At 50.5% G+C, this 20,289-nt stretch overlaps 1 protein-coding gene across 4 annotated transcripts; it reads right to left on the reverse strand.

Moving 5' to 3' along the window:
* Positions 1 to 12,532: 12,532 nt before the first annotated feature.
* Positions 12,533 to 19,677, reverse strand: CHST12 (carbohydrate sulfotransferase 12). 4 transcript variants are annotated; one of them, XM_071815158.1, is made up of 3 exons: positions 19,595 to 19,632; positions 18,039 to 18,112; positions 12,533 to 14,327 (listed from the first exon to the last, which is right to left on the reverse strand). In XM_071815158.1, exon 3 carries the CDS (start codon positions 14,230 to 14,232, stop codon positions 12,973 to 12,975), a length of 1,260 nt encoding a protein of 419 aa, XP_071671259.1. In that variant the 5' UTR covers positions 14,233 to 14,327; positions 18,039 to 18,112; positions 19,595 to 19,632; the 3' UTR covers positions 12,533 to 12,972. The 4 variants fall into 4 exon arrangements, with proteins under 4 accessions (XP_071671259.1, XP_071671258.1, XP_065706765.1 ...); XM_071815157.1 differs by lacking the exon at positions 19,595 to 19,632 and adding an exon at positions 19,366 to 19,505; XM_065850693.2 differs by lacking the exon at positions 18,039 to 18,112 and having other exon boundaries at positions 19,595 to 19,677.
* Positions 19,678 to 20,289: the final 612 nt, after the last annotated feature.

A 20,289-nucleotide genomic window follows, 5' to 3' on the forward strand; every position in this document is an offset into this window, starting at 1 on the left:
GGTTCTGTCCTCCAGCTGCCCCAATGTCCCCAAAGGGGCAGCAAAACCCATCCCCAGGCAGGGCAAGGAGAGGAGCAGGTGATGGGGAAGCAGGAGCTGCCTCCATCCTCCATCCTTCACCCTCCATTCTCCATCCTCGCAGGGCCCTGAACGTCACGGAAAGAGCTGCCTGCTGGGGAGCGTCACAGAACTGTTGTCCCTAGAAAATGTCACCAAGCAGCGCTGACAATCCACACACACATTTGGAGAAGGAGCAGAGGCTGACTGGAAGCGTTTCCACAATTCAGGGCTCACAAAGTGCACAGTAGCACTGGGCTGGGTACCAAAGCCATCACTCAGGCTATGTTTCCTGCTGAAATCATGAAATAATAGATGTCCAATTAACTGGCAAAGTGAGATGCAAATAGAAATATTGCTTACAGAGAGCTGGCATAGAGCCCACGGAGTTATAATATTTTATTTGCCTGGGCTTTAGATAACCTATCTCTATTATATCTCTCTTGCCGCCCCTGCGGCTCCTGAGTATATCGGTTTCTTGGAATAACTTTGCTTCTCCAGTGTCTCTAAAGTCCTCTCCCAGCCCCACCAGTTCAAATATAATCTCAAATACTGCTAGACTAAACACAGACCTAATAGCTGGTGTCAGAGACCAGAGTATCTAACACACTCAGACTGCGGTTCTCTTCAAAAGGTGCCCGTGTGGGAGCAGGGAAGGAGAACAGGGGATAACCTACTTCATCCTTTAAAACAGGCAGAGCAGGCAAAGTTAAAACAGGAATCGGAAAATCAAAAGAAATAAAACATCCCTAGGAAAAAAATATTTGGCAGTAAAAAAGCCTGCTTCACACAGCAGTTTCCTAAGTCAAACTAAAACCAAGGAGGTGCCAATAGGACTAGACAGATGTCAACTTACCATCAACCTGCCCAGTAAGCTATTAAAATCCAGAGACTATTGCCTGAAGAAAATCTCGTGTACAGTGCTCTGGAGCTAACACAAGGCACGTACTGCACATCCCTGGAAAACACGACAGGAAAGGATCCAACTGCAGCACATGGAACTATCACATACACTTGATTTAGATTAAGGATAACCAGCATAAACTAAAACCTCCGTACAAGGTGTCCAGCAAAATAAGATTTTTAATGGCTCAGTACCTCCCTACAGGTGCCGCAGCAGTAACCTAATTGTGTGCTTAACTTGCCATTGGAACCACAGCCTGGGGTAGGAAAGAACTGAAACCATTTTGGTGCTGCAGCCATTCACCTAAAACATATTTTCTGTAATCCTCTGTATCTACCTGGCCCAAAGTGTCTCTGAATCCTTAGAAACATGTTAGTAGTTGTAACCTCAGGAAAACTGGAGGCATTGAGCAGATAAGTGACTCAGTGAAGATCAGAGCGTGACCCGGTTGCAGAACTAAGAATGGAAAACCCTTCACCTTGACCTCTTGGTCATATATCCCGGTCCTTGGACACAGCCCCAATCCTGATGCTCTCTGCTCTTGGGAAAGGCAAAGCAAAAGCAGCTCCAAGACGTTTACACACGCAGAGTTTGTTTCTGCTAAACTGCTACTGAAACAGCCTAGAAACGCGACTGACAAGTTCTTTTTCCTCTTCCTTCTTTTTAATTTTTAACATTTTTGTTCTTTTCTGCAAATGAATATTTTATTCTTAAAATTCTTTCATTCTTCCTTCTTTGTTATTCTTAAATTTCTCATTTTGCCAAGTCTATCTTTATTTGCAGAAAACTCCACTAGAGAAAAATATGAGATGTGTCCCTAGTGAGAAGGAAGCCCTTCAAATCACCTTCTCATTAACCCCTTTGCAGCTGGCGATCTCCACTCTGCCAGCCAGACAGCAGCCGGGAACACAAGGCTGTGTAAATGTCAAAGCATTAAAAGCCTTTCAGCCTCCCAGCCCAAACTGCAGATAAGCCTGCGCTGCACAGCAGGAAAAGCTCGATGCTGTTACAGCATCCGACTGTCGGAAAGCAGCTGCCGTCCGTGGGGGACGGGGCTGATGTGGGGGCACAAATCGCAGAGCTGAGCTCCTCCACAGCCTGCCCATAAACTGTGAACATGGGCTCATCTCCCCAGCCCTGGTTGGGGGTCAAGGGAAAAGCACTCTCCATCCCTCACCCCAGCGCTTTTCTGTTCTGCGTGTGTTTAAGAACCAAAAAGCATAAAATCAGCTTTTGCCCAGACATGGGGAATTAAGTCCCATTGACGTGAGCCAAGACACGCAAAGATTTGATGCAGCTTCTCCTGGGTTCTTCTTCCCCTCCCGTGCCGCAGTGATTAGGAGGGCACAGAATTTACATGGCAGGTGGTGGCTGCGTTTGCTGAAGAAGACGCAGCTTTACCTTCCCATAACTTCAACTCCAGTTGCTTGTTTCAACACCCTGAACCTAAAAGCAGTTTTCCAGCACACAAGGCAAAACCATCTCCAAGCTAACTGCAGAAGTGGAAATGGTTTGGCTGTGATACAACTCTGAGCCAGAAAAATCCTTCTGAAGAGTTAATTTCAGTTCCATCACTTTTGGGGACGGAATCGGTGCGTGCCCGGTGGGCTCTGCAGACACAGCTGCCCGCTCGGAGCTGCTCAGAGACTCTGGAGGGATAGACATGAGCTCGGGATTTTCCTCTGCAAGGTGATGACAGAGTGAGAAGGAAAACACAGGGTGCAGCTGGGGGTGGGAGACGTTTCCTCTCCGACAGCACTGTCCTGGGAGCCCAGCAAAGCCCCAGTTCTCACCAGTGGAAGTCTGGTGCAGGTGCAAAAAAGCAATCGAGCAACCAAAAACACAATGAGACAGCCTTTTCCTGCCTTGTCTTGACCTCATCCTTTCTCAAACCAAACACTGCCTGTTCTTTTCAGTTGAGAAACATCCCCTGTTGCTTTCGACCAAACAAGAATAGAAGGAAAACAAATGGAAATCCAGCTCACGCTATCTTTGGGTAACTGTCTAACGAGGGCTGAGAAGAGCGATGTCTCCACACCACGCTGTCAAGCCTCGAGCTGCAGCAGCACCGTGACCTCAGAAACGCCTTGCCAGGGGCAGGCAGATCAAGATGAATATGCAGTTTCCCCATTTTTACTGGGAAGACACCAAATGACATCCTGGAGGAAAACACATAGTGTCTAACTCACAAAAGAAAGAAGATCAGAGGATGAGACTAAAACCAGGTTGTCTCCAAGACCTTACCCACACGTTGGTCCTTCACCAGAATACGAACTCCATCCTGATGGGATCCCTCCTGCCATTGCTCTTGACTCCCCAAACTACACAGGCCAAGAAGGGATCCTGCAAAAAGACTTTGTGGACATCCAAGTGGCATCACGGTCTCTGTAGTGTGATAACAGGCTTGTGCAAAGCAAACACCAGCGAGAACACTCCAACAAAAATAAAGGAAACGTCAAGCTCAGTTAAGAACAAAGCAGCCAATTGCTGTGTGTTGTCACACTGAACAGCATCGCTGCAAGGAAAAAGTCAGAATATTTTAACCAAAAATGTTCCAAAGAATGTGTTTCTGGCAACTATGCTGTATTGGAAATTTCCTTCCAATCAACATAGCCAGGAAAAGAAAGCTAAACTAACAGCAGCAGCCTACTCTGGACCAGAAGCTTCTCCCTGTATATTGGAGGAAAAAAACATAAAAAGAAAGAAAACCAAACCAAAACCAACCAAACCAAAACCACTAACTTGTCCCTAGCTGTCTTTTTAGCTTAAACTGACAAACTCAAGAGCTAGATTTCCGCAAGCATCTCGGTTCCAAAGGCAAACTTTGCAAGCAGACTGTTTTCCTATTACTAATAAAATGAAAAGCATTACTCTCAAACTTGCAGACTTTCCAAGCGTCAGGAACTGCATCCAAGCTCACTGACCTTTCGCTAAGCTCGAAAAAATGTAATAAATGCAAAGTGCAACAGTATCTGGAACCTGCCCCAAAATCTTGAATTCACATTCTCACTTGCTGATGAAAGACGCTTTGCATTTTATTTTAAACAGGTTTGCTCCCAGAAATCCTGGTGTAGCCTGGAGCTGTGGCTGTGCTGGGGGACCTGGTCCCAACCTGACCCAGTTTTGGTAGGTGACAGGGACCTCATCATGCAGCAGCTCCATCTGGACATGGTGCTGTGGGGTGGAACAGAAACACGGTTCATTTTGGTCTTACAAAGGGCTTTTGTTTCCAGGCTGGCTCCTTGCACCCTCATTTTCCCCAGGAAAACCTGTGTATATAATGCAAAATCAACCTGAGAATCGCCTCGATTCGGCAGTACCTGTGGAACAACGCTGTGGGTTTTACCGCCCACCCTACACTACACGCTTTCTCCTGTCACGGCTGGCAGCTCTCAGAAGGAAACCTGATGCTATTTTGAGAAGCCAAGAAATCCAGAAAGCTCAGGTTTGAGGCATTTAAGCAAGAAGAAGAAAAACCAACAGGATCCTGAGTCCATCATTTTGAAGCAGGGATTATCTCCCAGCCCCACTAACCAGGGACTCACTACAATCCCTGGATCCACACAGTGGAAGGCAGCCAGTGCTCACAGCAGCCGTGTCTGTGTGTGCTGGGCTCACTCTTTGGCTGCTAACGGCAGCTGGAACAGGAGCAAAGTCAGCATGCTGAGGGATGTACAGCCAGAGCAATGTCCACAGCTGCTGGTAGAGCCCGACTGTCCCACACCCAACGCAACACCCGCTTTTGCATGGTGGTTGCACAGCACAAGCATCCCCAGGACACAACGGGGACTTGCTTGGGAGAACTGAAGAACAAAACGGCGTTAATAGGGAGGACTGACCATCCTAGAAATTACAAACCATTGCAACATACTAATTGCAAGCCCCAAAAGAATCCTCTGCTTATAGAAAACAGAAGGCCATAACTTGTATATATTTCACCCTATCAAAAACTTATGTGTTCGTTTAAACATTTCAAATGTGTTCATCTGCACAGGACTGTGGATTGATTCTGACACCTGACTTTACATACATGCTCACAATATATAATAATCAAGAAACACAAGTCTAGGACATACTGACCTGATGCAAGAACCTATATCCAGAAGACCCGCATGCCCAGACCGCAGTTGAGTAGCCATGTTATGCCAAGGTGGGTCCCCACTGTGCACAGCGTTACCCCACGCTTGGGAAATGCTTATATACACTCGGCTCATTGATTTCCCATTAGCTAAAGGTCACTGAAGGCTTTGTAAACAGCTTTATACTCTCAGCATGATAATCCTAAGTGACAAATACTTCTGATCTACTCAAGAGCCAAAATGTATACAGTGTGAAATCAATAAGGCATGTAAAGGTTGAGAGAGAGGAAAACTGGAGACACATAGAGGTGCCCAATACCACACGAAAGGTCATTGGCACCATCTCTCCTGCGCTTCCATCCCCCATGCAGATGTTGCCCGGCTCGCAGAGCCCAACAGCTGGGGAAGCTGTAACAGAGGCAAGAAGCACCTTAGTCCACTGCTATTTTTAGTCTGCCACTAAATGACTGCTTGTTCAGTCCAAGCCTACAAATCCCACCTCCAATCATGAAGCCACATCTACTTCAGATAACACGAACACACATTGTGTATCAGAACCCCTCGGATTTTTTCCCGCTGTATCCTGATAAGCTTTCACCGCTTAATTATTCAATTATTTCTCCTCGACCTTGGCCCCTGCTCCCACCTCCGGAAGAGTGAAGAGGACAGGTCTCTGTGCCGCAGCAGATGGCACTGGGTTTCTCAGCAGCACCTCCTGCTCATCTCAGCATTTACCCACTCTGTAGCATCCCTGTTTTGCTTATAGATTCCCCCAACTCCCCCTGCCCTTTTTATCCTCCAGAAACGCATCCCCAGCCCTGCTCTGCTCCCTGCTGACCACTCTTTTGGCCGCTGCTGTCTTTTTGACACATCTTCTTGGCTCTTCTCTGTCCCTCGCGCTCCTCCCATGTTTTCCACAGAGACCTGTCCAGGGTCCAAAGAAAACAAGAGTCCATCCTGATGGCATTTTTTTTCATCCATTTTGAATTCCTGCAATGACAGAGAAATAAACACTGAAACTGCAGCTTTTCTGCCACAAAATGTGGCTTTGCCAAAGCTGCGTGTGATCCATCTGCCTGGGGGATAAAACATGGGATTCGCGAAGGCACTGCACGGTGGATCAGGAAAAGCGTCTCTTGCTTGTTTTAACACATGGTTTGGGCAGGGCTGGGAGGATTTGGTGCTGGTCCAGCCTGACACCCAGATTTGGCACAGCCTGAGGGTAAGAACCAGAGACAAAATTGCAAACCCCTTCACTAGGTGAAAAGTAACAGCCCCGTTGATGCTACTGCCATCTCAGCCGGCTGAGCCCCTTCTGCTCAAGGATGCCCAGCATTTTTTCATGATAAAGAAAGACACTTTGTTCGGAGGGATGGCACGTTCTGCACCTCCCCTGCATCCCATGCTGCCTGGACACCAGCCAGGGATGGAGTGGTGCTGTGAGCTGTGACCTCCCTGCGCTTCCCCAGCTGAGCTCTGTCCATGGACCCATACAAGCCCTTGAGCTCTCCGAAGGGTAAGTACTTCTTGAATCGATACAGACGGTTTTCACGCCAACAGCTTCCAGACTCACCCTGTGGTAAGAAAAGTCTGGATTGAGGCGGTTTTGCATGGCTTTCATTGCCAAACGCTGCAGCCTTCTCTCCCCCAACGCTCCTGCCCAAGGCACTGCAACTGCTGGAGACCTCCAAAACTCCATGGGTACAGCTCATACCTGTTTTCTGGAGGGATCCTGGGTATCTCCCACATCCCCTTTACGGGGGACAGAGAGAAGACAGCTTGAGTTAACTCATCGAAGGGCTACAGCAAACAATTAGCAGTGCTGCTAATTAAAAACATGATCCTCTGCTGTGTGATTTGAAGAGGAGAACATGATCCACTTCATGAGTCCTTGGGTTTGTTATGTCTGAATTCACATAACCCCCTGCACAGGGAAACCCTGCTGCCCCCCATCCCACCACACCTGGGGGTCATCGTCTCTCTCCAAACACAATGGATGTACCTGCAGCCTCATGGCCCAGATGGCAAGGACACCAACACCTGGAAAGTCAAATAAACCAAAAGCAATAATCTCCAGTTAAAAATGGCAGGCAAAGCCTGATGAACAGCTCGTTCACCTGCCCCGCTTCCCCTCTGGGGCAGTCTGTGCCATTCTCCTTTAGTACCTATAGATTATTTTTTAAATCACCTCCTTCTGTGTGGCTTTGCAGAGCCTTTGGTATTCCATGGTAGCAATTAATTTTCCAGTCTCAAAGAAAGGCTTGTGAAGAAACAAAAAGCCTGCAGAAAGGTGATCGCTCTCCATTGAATTTCACAATGGTGATCTCAAGGGGCCTCTGGTGCCTCAAGTGTCAGGTTTGCTCCCGAATTCACCACATTTCATTGGCCTCTTGATGGTGCCAGCCCAAATGGTTGCACCCCACCACTGCCAAATGTTCATATCAGTCCCCCACTGCTGGCAGGTGCTGCCCCTGGGCAGAAACGTGGGACAAAAAGAAGCTGGGGCTGTGACTGAAAACCTGCCAAGGCAAGGAATCCCCATCGTCAGGTCGCACACAACTGGGTTTTCTGAGCATTAAAGAGGTTTGTGCACAAGGTGCCCAAACCCACAGGGAGAGGGTTTTGGTGTGGAAACTTCCCTCCCTCCTTGTCAAGGGTCAGGCTGCTGATCTCACACCTCCCTCCCAGCAGGAACCAGCTGCTGCAGCTTCCACTCTTCTTGTCTTTCAAGCCACCCCTGAAAGAGGCAAAAATCACAAAAAGCAAAGATGAAGCAGGGTGCAGGGCCACCAGACCAGCGCAGCCGGCCCCGTGGCATGTCAGGACATTTGAGGGGACATTGGTGGTGGCGCTAGACATGGGGGACATTGATAAGGGACAACGAGAAAGGAGCGTCATGTCTTGCAGGCAAAAGGCAGCAGGGCCCGATTCCCAGCTCCAACATGGAGCCAGCAGGCAGGAGGAGGGGGGATCACTCATTTTTTAAGTGTATTCACACCCCCCATACTCCAGCCCTTTGCAACCCAAAGGCTGGGCACTACCTGTAACACACGTTGCACAAATAAAAGCCGCCGAGTGCAACCACCTGACTGCAGGTTTTCGTTGTACTTCACTGGATTGTTTCCCAGGGCACCCGTGATGGGAATTGCTGCTGCCAGCGGGTGTCAGACGGAACCCCGCTGCCGCGGGAGCCAGGCCGGGGAGCGCCAGCGGCGTTTGCCAGAGCCCAGGAACAGAAAATGGGTTTCAGATGAGCGACTGAGGAGCAGCCACACGGCCCCGGCTCCCGCAGAGCCTCGCACAGACACGGCGACTGCGGCGAAAGGCTCGGCCAGCCCCAATTCCCGCTGAGCATCCTCCCGGCCCGGCAGCGGGCTCTCCCGCAGAGCCCAGGCCAAACGCTGCCCGGCTGCTGCAAGGAGGGATTTCACCCTCCACAGTCCGAGCTACATCCCCAATTTGATTTAATCAAGGAGAAGAGGTGCATTACACTTGCTCCAGACCCAGTGCCACCCACCCTCCGCCTCTTCCCCAAACAGCTATCAATAGCTTTATTAAACCCCACCTTCCCCCCCCCATTCTTGGCTAGAGGTTTTACAAGCAAGACCAACACGGGCAAGCCCTTAAATTCAAGCAACATGACTTGCTTTTAAGTCACCACACCCCACACCCTCCCTGGCAGCGTTTTGCCACACAGCACCCTGCCAAGTCACCGGCTCTCCCCGCGGGCTGCAGCGAAGGTCCAGCTTACATAACAAGGAACAAACTGGCTTTTCTTCGCCACCCTTTCAATGGTGCCATTCATCCCCTGCCCTCCACCCTCCCATTGCCACCTTGAGGGATGCAAAACACCCGGCCAAAACGCTTCACCTCACATGCTGCCCCATGGCAACTTTTTGTTATCCGAGAGTAACACGTCTATGATTTTGTCCCCCTAATCCACAAGTGAATTAAAGGGTTAAGCAAAAACTACTGAGATGCAAAGGTATCCATGTGTTAAGGACACTCTGTGCCCTTGCAAAGCCATGTCACCACTCAAAAAGCAAAGAGCTCTGAGGCCTGACAGCCCTTCCCTGGAGGATGCGGGGGCTGCAGGGCCAGGTCACACACGTCCCATCATAGCGGTGAACCCAGCATCAAACAGCAAGGGACCAAATCTGTTCAATGGTTCTGTAAAGACTTTGGCTTCGACATTGGGCGAGCACTAAAGCTGGTCTCAGTTCTAACCGGCTGGAAACATCTTGGTCAACCCTTGGGTTATTTTTGCATCTGCGCATCAGTTCTGCCTGGTTAGAGACTCCGTGCTGACTTTGGCCAAGTGGTCAACCCCAGGGAAAAGCCAGCCAGGAGGGGAACAGGATGTAATTTTGCAGGCTGAGCATGAAATGACAAAGCCAGGTTTATTCAGACACAAATAGGCTGCTCCAAAGCATTCCCCCCCCATAAAGTCAGTACTAGCACCACAATCATCCACACTCCAGGATTTTTAGCCCTTTCCTGAGTGCAGGCCAGCACGGATGCTTACCGCCTGCCCTTTCCAACCATTCTGCCATTATTTGTCAAATACCAAATTCCAGCTGCTTTAGGAAACCAGGGGGGAAGGAAGCACGGATGGCTGAACTCTTTGTCCTTCTCTGCCCCCCTACACACTTTTACATCATCAGAACAGAACAAGAAACCCACAAAAAATGCACATTCCCAAAGCTGGAGGCTCCATCCCAGTTCTGGCAATCCAGTGGTCTAAGCAAAGCTCAGCACAGCCTGGATCCCCTTTGACTCCCTAACAATACATTCACAGTGGTGGAAGAGTGGGGAGGGAGGGCTTCAAAAGAAAAGAGCAGCAAGGAATTAGCTATTTCGAACCCAAAAGGCATCCATTGCAACGTGAACCCTCTCCATCTGAGCTTTACTGCTTCTCCCAGCAAGCGCTTTGAAGCGTGGCAATGAGAGATGAGAGCCAACAGCGCCCAGCGCGTTGGCTGGGTATGGCTGTACAAACATCAGTGTCTTAAATGTCAGTGAAGGCTGGACTTGATGGGGCCAAAGAGGGAAAGCACAGAAGACACAGCCCTCAGTGTCCTTACAGCATCCATCCATCCTGGCCGCAGCTCTTAGGGAGATTGGTGGAGCCATTGGGATGCAGGCAGCTCACTGAACCTTGCACATGGGCTGGTTTAGACCTCAGTGTGACACGGGGTGGTATTAACACATAGTGCTGGAATTTACCCCCTTTATCCAACCTTGTGTGGGGAAGAAAGAAGTCAGTGCATTCAAAGTCTCCCCCTCTCCAGCCAACGTCCACAAGGGAAACGAGGGCTTTTTCTTCTATTGCTGTTAAATCACAACGCAGCTATAAAGACAGGATACACTCTCCCATCCCAAGGAGCAGCTGCTGTGCAGGACTTGCAGCCATTTTGCACCTTCTCTGCCAACTGCACAACCAGGAACCTGCTGCCGAAAATGATGGTAACACTGAAACCCATTGCTCCTCAGCCCTGGGTGACCGACTGACAGCCGTGGACCTTGGAAAGATGCTCCCAGGCTCCTGCCTGGGACAAACCACGGCCATAAATCACAGGGCAACTGCAGCTGAGGAGGCAGCAGCTGGTTTTCAGGGGCACATCGGCCAAGCGCCAGTTGGAGAGGCAGGAAGAGACAGAATCAGATCAGGAGGTGCAGGGGAAGCAGCTGGAAGGATGTTTGCACGGCATCTGCACTACGGTCCCAGCCGCCCAGCTCTGCGCACACTAAACATCAATTACATTTGAATTAAAAGAGAAAAAAAATAAACACTTTGTAAAGACGAGATTAAATCATCCATGCTGTATCTTTGAAGAGCGAGATGAGCCCACCCTGAAGAAATGTAGATGTAGCAGGAACCAAGAGACTCCCGGGATTACTCATTACAGGAGACGAGATTCTAAACATCTTTCTGTTTTGCAGCAATTAACTGGTAACTGGAAAAAAATTGAATAGATCAACACTTTTCTATTATTAGTATTAAATAATGACTCAGAAACAGCACTTCCTTTTTCCCCAAGCTGTGAGGAACTAAGCACCAAGACCCTGACCATGGTTTCAGGCTCATTTAAACTGCAAATCTCTCTGCAGATATTACAGGAGAGTGGTGTGAATACATCCAGAAACAAACCCTTTGCTTCGAGCGTAACTGCTAGCAATTACCTTTCATTTACAGGTTAAAAAGCTCGATACAGCACATTCGCTAGGGAGAACACGCAATGCCAAGAAGATGCGTGTTTACAGAGGTTGGGAAAGCAAGGAGGGAGAGGGGAAAAGTCCCACCTGCTGGTGGCCTCGGAGAGAAACTGAGTAAAAGGCCAATATAAAGAAGTCTGCCCAAAACACAAGGCCTGACCCTGGACCTTAGTCACTGATACCACTCACAGCCCAGGGAAATAATTAAGCATTTCAGCTCTAAAAGAGTTGCCTTTGCAATCTGCTAAGCTGACAGTTTTCGCAGAGCAATCCAGAGAGAAAGAGGAGAAGCAGATTCAGCTGATGAGACACAAAACATCTCTCCAAAAGCACTAATTTCCTTTGGGAAGCAGCCCACATGCTCCCAGCACAGTAGGCAACCAGCACTCCTGCAGCAGGTCCCAGCAAGGCAGATGATTAAATCTGCATCAGTCATCTGGTATAAACAGACAGGCAGCAGAAGAGGATGTGGCATCATGAGCAGTGACTGCAACTCTGCAAACAAATGGACTTTGAGCTCGCCTTGAAACCTGCTAATTGATAGAAACCTTTTGGATCTTCTTCTTCCCAGGATAAGCATCTGCATCCCTGCCATGTCCCCGTAAAGCGTGCACAGGAATGAAGACACTGCACAGTTTCAGGGGACCTGCACCAAACGCAGCGGTGACCAGGCCACAGCACAACACATCCCTGCCCTGTCACCGGCTGCCATCACTGACCTGCGTTTCTGCCTAAGCTGTTTCAACACAAAGCCCGGCTGCCGATTTCTGTCCAGAACATCCACCCAAGAGCACATTCTTGTCCATCCAGGTTGGTCACAACCCCCAAGAACTTCAGGCACCATCCTGGGAGACGCTCCACACTAACAGGGCCTGAGGAGCCTCAGCTTTTTGGAAAGAAATGACCCCCCACCACTTTGCCAAAAGGTGACACGGTGCAGAGGGACCACGCCAGCCACCTGCATGTCCTGAGACACCCCACAGGGCTTGGTGCACTGCTCCCAACAGCCATTTCCCCGTGTCACCCTGCTGCCACGCTCACCAGCTGCAAGCAGCGCACATCCCCGGAGCACTGGCGTTTCTTCCAGGGCTGTTTGGCAGAGTCAGGCACTACCCCATCGCACCTGCCTTGCACCCAGCTCATCACCACCACCAGCAGACGCGGCTGGCGAAGGCACCACCGACAAACGCAGCTCCCACAGAGACCGGAGCGCTCTGCAAACCTCAGACCTCCAAAACCAGCAGCCCGGAGACAACACACGGAGGCAGGCGCAACATTTCTTGGGTTTTTCTTTTACTTTTTTTTTAATTTTTTTTTTTTTATTCCTTCCCTTCCTTTGCCATGACACACGCTTTGTATTAAATATCTTAAATATATTAATTTTTAAAAAGTATTAATAAAAAGCTACTGAAGGACACAGCTGGCAGAGTGACCAAGGGCAGCGACCCATTGCAAAACATGGGGACATCTTAGAAAAAGAAAACCCAGCAAACAAATGATAACCAAAAAAAAAAAAGGCATTTTTTGCATACGCACAGCTGGCTGGGATACCCTGGGCTCTGGCATCACTGTAAAAACGGAAGGGGGAGCAGTAGAAAAAATATATTTCCATTGTACCAACCTGTATGGAGAAGGGAGTTAAGGGCAAAAATGAGGAGGCTTTAAACATTTTTGGTATTTCAGATGTTCCCTCCCACACCCACCACCCAATCACTTTTAGTCTTTCAGCAAGTTTTCTGGTTTGGGGTAGCCAAAGAGTACAAAATCAGCTTCATAAAGCTTGTAGAGCTGCTGCCTCCAAGTCAGCGGGATTTTGGCAAACCAGTCATCTTCCCAGCTGCTGGCAGTCCTGTTCCGGTAGCTGGGGGGGAAGTGAAGCAGCCTGTCCACTTTGAGGAGCTGCAATAGATAAGCAGCGTCCTCATCCAGTGTCTCCAGCTTCCCAATAAAATCGTAGTCTATCTGGCACGGATGGCACAGCCGGTAAACCTGCCTCCAGTGCTCATTGAAAGGGGCCATCTTCTCTGTCCTGGGATCCAGTAAGTACTGGATGAAGTCAGAAAAGGAGACTTTGAGGCCCGCCCTGAAGGCCTCGCTAACGGAGGTGGGAAGGTTGGTGTGGTTGGAGTACAGCTTTAGCATGGGGATGGCAAAACGCCGGTAGAACTCCTCATTCTCCAGCTCGAATTTGCTGCGAAAGGCAGAGATAAGGCGGACAAAAGGGTCCCGTACAAAGAGGAACTTGGTGTACTTCTTCAGCTTGATCTTCATGAGGTGCCGGGAGAATTTCCCGTAACGGCGCCAGAATTTGTTGAAGGTCAAGTGGGTGCTGGTGTTGTGGACGTGTTCCCGGGGGATATCTAGAGGGTTTCGGTATGGGACCCCCTGGTCCAGCAGGCTCTCACTCAGCACAATCATCACCCGTTTCCAGTTGGTGCAGGCCACCTTGGGGACGTAACAGTAGATGATGCCGTGGCGGTCATCCACAATCAGGTGGTTGAGCTCGTAATTTGGGATGTCATCAAAGGAGCGCTCCTTGGTAGGGAAGGCGAAGCTGGAATTGGCACAAAACTCCCGCAACGTTCTCTGCCTCTCTACCTGCAGTTTCTCTTGGTCCAAGCTGTTTCTGGCATTGTGCGTAGACCAGTCATAGCCCCGCACGTTTTCCTCTAAATTACTCACCACAGGCTTGCTGGAGCTCTGCACGAGTAGCTGCTCTGTCTTTTGGGAGGCGGAGCTGTTCTGTTTCAGGTTCGAACTAAGCAGCTTTGCTAAAAATTCATCCACATCTGGCAAGGCTTCCCAGTCTTCACCTGCGCTAATACCAGGGATGGCTCCTGGCGAGTGAGGTCTGGAGAAGGACGTATGCAGGTAGAAGTGAGCTGTTCCCACGTTGTCCCAGTACACGATGATCAGGAGGATCATGAAGATGGAGACCAGCACCACGGAGAGACGGAGGAGCCGTGCTTTGGTCATCCTGACACCTACTGCGATATCTGGCTTTCTCCAGGATTCACCTCTGGCTTGCAGAGTGAGGCTTGGGACCCAGCATGGTGCTGCAGACCAGGAGCCTGGAAAGGTACCAGAAAAACAATTAGTCCGTCCCTTAATCACTCTGGTTTGGAGAGAATCACCTTGAACAATCAAGACTTGTCATGGGGAGAGCTGTGCGAGCCTGGGGTACCCACGGAGACCCCAAGGAGAAGTGCTGGCTCTGGCCAAAAGGAGGCATATTGTGTTGCAATTTTACCAGTTTCCATAGCAATCATGGTTTGTTTACTGATCTCAAGCATCTGGAGCTCAGTGATTTCAAAAGACACTCCATTAAGATTTTAGGCCTAGAGTTTACAGAGGGAAGTTTGAGAGTATTGAAAAAATATGGCTATATACAGAAAGTATGCAGAGCCAAATACCTTCCAAACCTTTTTGATTTTCAAACATATCTAACACACAACAGGAAGAGGGCTCAATCCATTATTTTAGCTTGCGGTATCACACTGTGGTCTCATCTCCTCATGAAGATGCTCTGCAGCACTGTGCCAAAAACAAAGGTCTTACCAGTTACAAAAACATAGCTGAAGGTGCCATTGCCTCAGCAGCTAAAGCAAGTCCCTGTTGAGAGAACAACACAGACCTGAACACACCATCTTATCTGTGTGAAGACACCCAGTAGACGTCACGTCCGCGACCTTTCTCAGTAGCTACTTCATTTTGTCAAGAGCTGAGATTACACAGTTTTCCTACAAAAACCTCCAAATGGAGACAGCCCCGATAAGAGCCATACATCCATAAAAATCTAAAGGAATGATTACTTTTAACTGAATGGCTTCTGAGATTAAGGATGCTTCGGTAAATCTCTGCCCACGTCTGGACTCTGTTGAGTCAGGCTTTCTTTTCCTGATTTAATGTAATTTATCTCTTGATCACCAAAGACAGGTGAGAAATCAACGTTAACAGGCCAGCTCAGACCTTTTCTAGAGAATGCAGCAGGTTTGGGCTTTTTACTTCAACCAGTCCCATCTTTACACTGCTACCTTCTTCCCTGCCGACTCCCAGCCCCTTTCCACCCCTGGGGGAGACCCATCTCCCCACCCTGCTGTGTGTTTTCTGGTCCCAGGCTCCACACAAAGGCAGGCGGGCAAAGCAGCCTCCTTCTCTCCCCAAGCGATCAAGGAGCCTACGGCCAGGGAAGGACAACACAGCAAAGCGAGGAGCAGCTTCCTGAGATTGAGAGAAACCAAGGTTTGCTGTTTCACAGTCCCTCTCTGCAAGGTTTAACATCAAAAGACAAGCAAAAAGCAGTCGCTCCAAACTCATCCTATCCACCAAGCAGAGCACAACCCCTGATCCTATACACAGAACAGCGCCTACAGACAGAAAACAAGAGCTGTCCTTTCTGCAGACATCCCCATTCCTTGGAACGACTTCAGAACAAACCCTACAAACGCCAACTCCGAAAAAACAAAACCACTTCAGGGCAACGTGTCCTGAAAAGCTTCTCAAAACTAAGACTGGGTGTCTCTTCCTCCCCAAACACCGAGGGTGCTCCTCAGCCAGTTCACACACCACCAGCCCCACTCTGTACAGGGATGCAAAGAACATGAGAGTCCAGATACACACAAATGCTGAGCTCTGTCATTCCTGAGGAACACGCACTCAGCACCTTTGAAGCTCAGAGCAGCCTTACATTGAACCACTGGTCTAAAGAACCATCTGTGTGGCTGTGTTGACGCCTCGGGGATGCCCGACTTTAACAATTCCAGTCCTGGTTTCTAACACGAGACCAAAAGCATTTGATGAGAATTTCGTAACAAACAGGAACAATACCAGATATTATGTATCAAAGTATTAGCTCAGCATGTCCCAAAAGACATAAAACACAGAACCAAAGGTTTAGGGTTTTTCCACCCTGGTGTATTTATTTTTACTTAAGCAGCAGGGAGAGCCAGAAACGCAGCGTAGCTGTAGCCTGACACACGGCTTTGCACTGCAACACCAAACGCTGTGTTCCCTGGAGCCAGGCACGTGAAGAGGAGCTAGAGAAACTGCAGACATCACTTTGCAGAGCAAGGAGCAGGTGTTACTCAGCAGTAATTCTCCGCGTTTAGCTAGTCAAGAGTGAGGATGGAGCAGATCTAAGGAGAAACACCCAGAGAGGCAAATAAGAAGCTAAAGAAGGTGCAAATTACATATGTGCGTCAGCACTTCAGGCCAAGGATCCCAGTTCAGCAGCAGAAGATAATGGAGTGATGCTGCCAAGCCTACTGCTTGGCATACTTCTGGTCTGCATTTTGCCTGAATCTGTTCTTGCTTTCGAGCTGGTTAGCTGTTCAGGGCAGGGACCGCTTCCTATTCGGGATGAATAGGGTGCCCACTGCGCACATAATTCTTCGCACACTGGGTTTCCAGCGCTGCTTGAGACCTTTAGGCTGTCTGGAATGCAGCAAGCCCAGGAAGCTGCAGGGAGCATCCCTTCCTACCACCCCGACACAGTTTTGGGTAGCACAGCAGCCCGCCAGCATTTCTGCAAAGCTGTCCCACCCAGGCACGGGGAGATCACCCGCTCGGCAGCAGCGACAGAAGCAAAACGAGACGCTGTGTGTGGCATAGGCGTCCCTCGGGCGAACGGAAGGAGGGCTCTTTGTCAAAGCCACCAGCACAACGGAGCTTTACCGAGCTCGGCCCAAGGGCTCGAGCCTGCTTTCCAGGACACAGCACGCAGCCCTGCCAGAGCGTTCGGCTTTTCCAAGACACACAGCAGCAAGCAGCACAGAATCGAAATGACTCCGCTTCTATTAACTCTATCCGTGCCAGAGAGAAACCCTGGAAAAAAAGCGATAACACAGCTTAATTCCCCTCACGAGAAAAACGCTGCAGAAACAGAGTTACTCTATTGACTACGATACATCCTCTTCCTGAGCACTTCATAGAAGACGCCAGACTGAAAGCACAAATTAGAGGCCTCTGTGCACATCAGAGGGAACGCGCCTCCATCCTCTCCTTGCCAGAATCAAAAGGAAAAGCCTCCAGGAGGAGCCAAGAATTTACATTCAAGTTTAACCCAAAGTCACCAGCCAACAAGAACGTGCACCAGGATCTGCACAAAGCTGCTTCTGTGACACGACGCTGGCAAACCGGGAAACAGACCAAGTACTATAATCATCCTACAGAGTCCCCTGAGCAGCCATCCCTGATCATCTCCAACTTTGAACCTTGCCTGGGTTCAAATCAAGGACCCTTCTCCCTGTTCCAGGCACAAGAGAGACACTGAGGTCACTGGGCCCATTCTCTATCATAAGCTGCCATGTCAAATAACCACCTCACAAACCCTCATTTAAAACCAGAAAGGGGGGATATGTGTCCCCAGTGCTCTCATTGCAAAAGCTGTTGCAGATGCAACTCCTCAGGGATTTGGAAACCATATTTGCACTTGACAGCCCGATTGTAACTGTCCTCAGAGCAAACGGCAGCTTAAGTAATTCCTGTCTCCTTCTTCCTCTCCGCTTTGTGCAATGACCACGTTCTCTCACAGTCCCTCTTTGCAAAATGAAGTAATTCCAGCTCACTTACAGCAGCACAAAGTCCTACAGAAAATAAAGCAGCTTACACAGAGGTATGTACTGGAAACAAGGGACAATAACTCCAATCTCTATCAAAGGGACTGCCTCCAAAGGCTTGGGTGCAGATTCCATCTCTCCTTGCTTTGTGTTTCCCTCTCCCATCGCTCCCAACCGCCCGCGGGGAAGCGCAGAGCCCAGGTCTGGCAGTGAGAACCAGCTCACCTGCTCCAGCGCCCACTGGTTCTAACGCCAGAAGATACCAGATTTGAGGTAGCTTGCTTGGCCTTTGCCTGCTTCTGAAGATAGAAAGAGGTCGAATGAGAACTTTTAACAACATACAAAACCCCCAAATTTAAGTGAATACTTTCCCTTGGGGCACCCACATTCACCAGCAATCGCTTGACCCATGTATCCTTTTTTACCACGTATCAGGGTGCACACCTGCCACCGGTTACACTTAGGGAATTAGCAGGTTCTAAAGAGGTGGAACCAATTTAACCTCCCACAGGTGTAGGAGAATGAGCTCCCACCAGCCAGAGCAGATGGACAGTGCACCAATAACCAGAAACAAATTTCATGCACTTGGCCATCGCTCAACAAATTGCTTCTCCCCAGCTTTCCAAAAATCTACCACCCTTCACAGAGCAGGGAAGTTTTAACCCATGTAACAACATCAGCAGTTACCTCAGTATAGATTCACAGTGTAAGCAAAAAATAAGGCTTGTATTGCAAGTTTTACCCCAACTTAGCACATATAGACCAGAGACCAACAAAAGAACATCCTAATCTACCTCACTATCCAAGTGCCTTGCCCGCTCTGGTTTGCACAGGCTTGGCAGCTCTCATCACCTCTCTTAAAATACCCACACTTGGAAGCTGTCTCAATAACCGTATTTCTAAGATTTTCAGCAGGAAACTTCAAAAACGCAGCATGTCCTGTTCGTTCATTACTTTTGTCACAGGCTTCAAGAACACCCATTGCTCCTGGCCTTACAAACGCAGGAACAGCCTCAGGAAGCCTCGGTACCCACAGCCTGGGCCAACAAAACCCCAGGACATTTGTGGAATAGCAACGCAGGGGCCAAAAATCAGACCCTTCCACTTGCGTCACCTGCCTTTACCTTGCATACACCCGATTTAAGTGGTTTTCTACTGTTTGTAGTTCAGCTCTGAAGTTCTCTGCGTGAAGTTCAAGCAGGATTAATCACATTAATGGGCATCCCTGTGAAGCAACGTTAAAAGCCACACTCTACCATCGACAGAAACACTTAACGGAGGAGGCTGTTCCCCAGGTTTGCTTTTGGAGCTGCTGGGACTGCAGACGCTCCCGAGTCCAGAAGCACCACGGGCTGCAGAACACACCACAACCGCACAAACGAGCTGTTTTCAAGCGTCGGGCCCAGCGCTGCCCGCGGAGCGGGGAAACGCAGCGCTCCGCGGTTTGCAGAAGAGAACAGCCCCGCAGAGCCACCCCCGGAGCGCCCATCTCCCGCGGACCCGCCGCCCCCCCGCGCCGCCGGGCAGCGCTGCCCGCGGACCCGCGCCCTACCTGGCACCCGGGGACAGCGGAGGGGACGCTGCGTCCCGCCTGCAGCGCACGAATAAAGCTCGACCGGCCCCACCGCGGGCGGCACCCCCGCCGGGACCGCCCCACCCGGGCAGCGCCGTCGCCCAAGCCGTCCCCTCAGACCCCGACCGCCGGGCCCTGCCCTACGCGGCTCTGCCCTGCCCGCGGGCAGAGCCCATCCCCGCCCCGCCGGGCGCGGCCCCGCGCTCACCTCCCGCCCGGGCAGCGGCTCCTCCGCCTCCTCCCGCTGCCCGGCCCCGTCCCGCCGCCACCCGGGCGCCGCTACCGCCTCTCGCGAGACGCCGGGCACGGGGGTCCCGGCGGGGCCGCGGCGCAGGCGCCGCTCCGCCCGCCGGCGCGAGGCCCTGGCCCGCCCTGCCCCGCTGCTCCCGCGGCGCGGCCGCTACCGAGCGGTTCGTGGGGTGGAATCCGCGCTCCAAAGCTGCGGTCCGGCCTGGCGGGAGAGCCCGCAGGCCAGGCGGGGACAGAGGGGGCAAGAAGCCCTTCCCACAGCCGGAGTGCGAGCGGTAGAAAAGCGGGGGCAGCAGATGCTGCTTTCTCCTCAGAGCTCCCTGAGCAATGACGCAAGGAAAGTTTAAGCTGAAACTCAAATTGGTTACAGGTTGTGTGGAGGACTCGTGCCACACCGTGGGGGTGCTTAATTTCCCTGCAGATTTGAGAAACCCCCGGCAGCACCTGCCCCAGGGACAGGACGGGGAGCGGAAGGAGCCAGCGGTGGGTGAGGGGGTGACGGTCCTTGTCCTGGGACAAACGCAGCGTCCCAAGACCCGACGCTGCCGATTGCTGGAGCTCACAGTTAGATACAGCCAGGCTCAAGCTGTTTTGTGGAATAAACCCCAGCCTCTTGGGTTCTAGCCCAGCAGCCTTTATCAGGAGCAAAGTATA

Source organism: Patagioenas fasciata, chromosome 15 (genome assembly GCF_037038585.1).
Source record: "Patagioenas fasciata isolate bPatFas1 chromosome 15, bPatFas1.hap1, whole genome shotgun sequence".
Taxonomy (NCBI): domain Eukaryota; kingdom Metazoa; phylum Chordata; class Aves; order Columbiformes; family Columbidae; genus Patagioenas; species Patagioenas fasciata.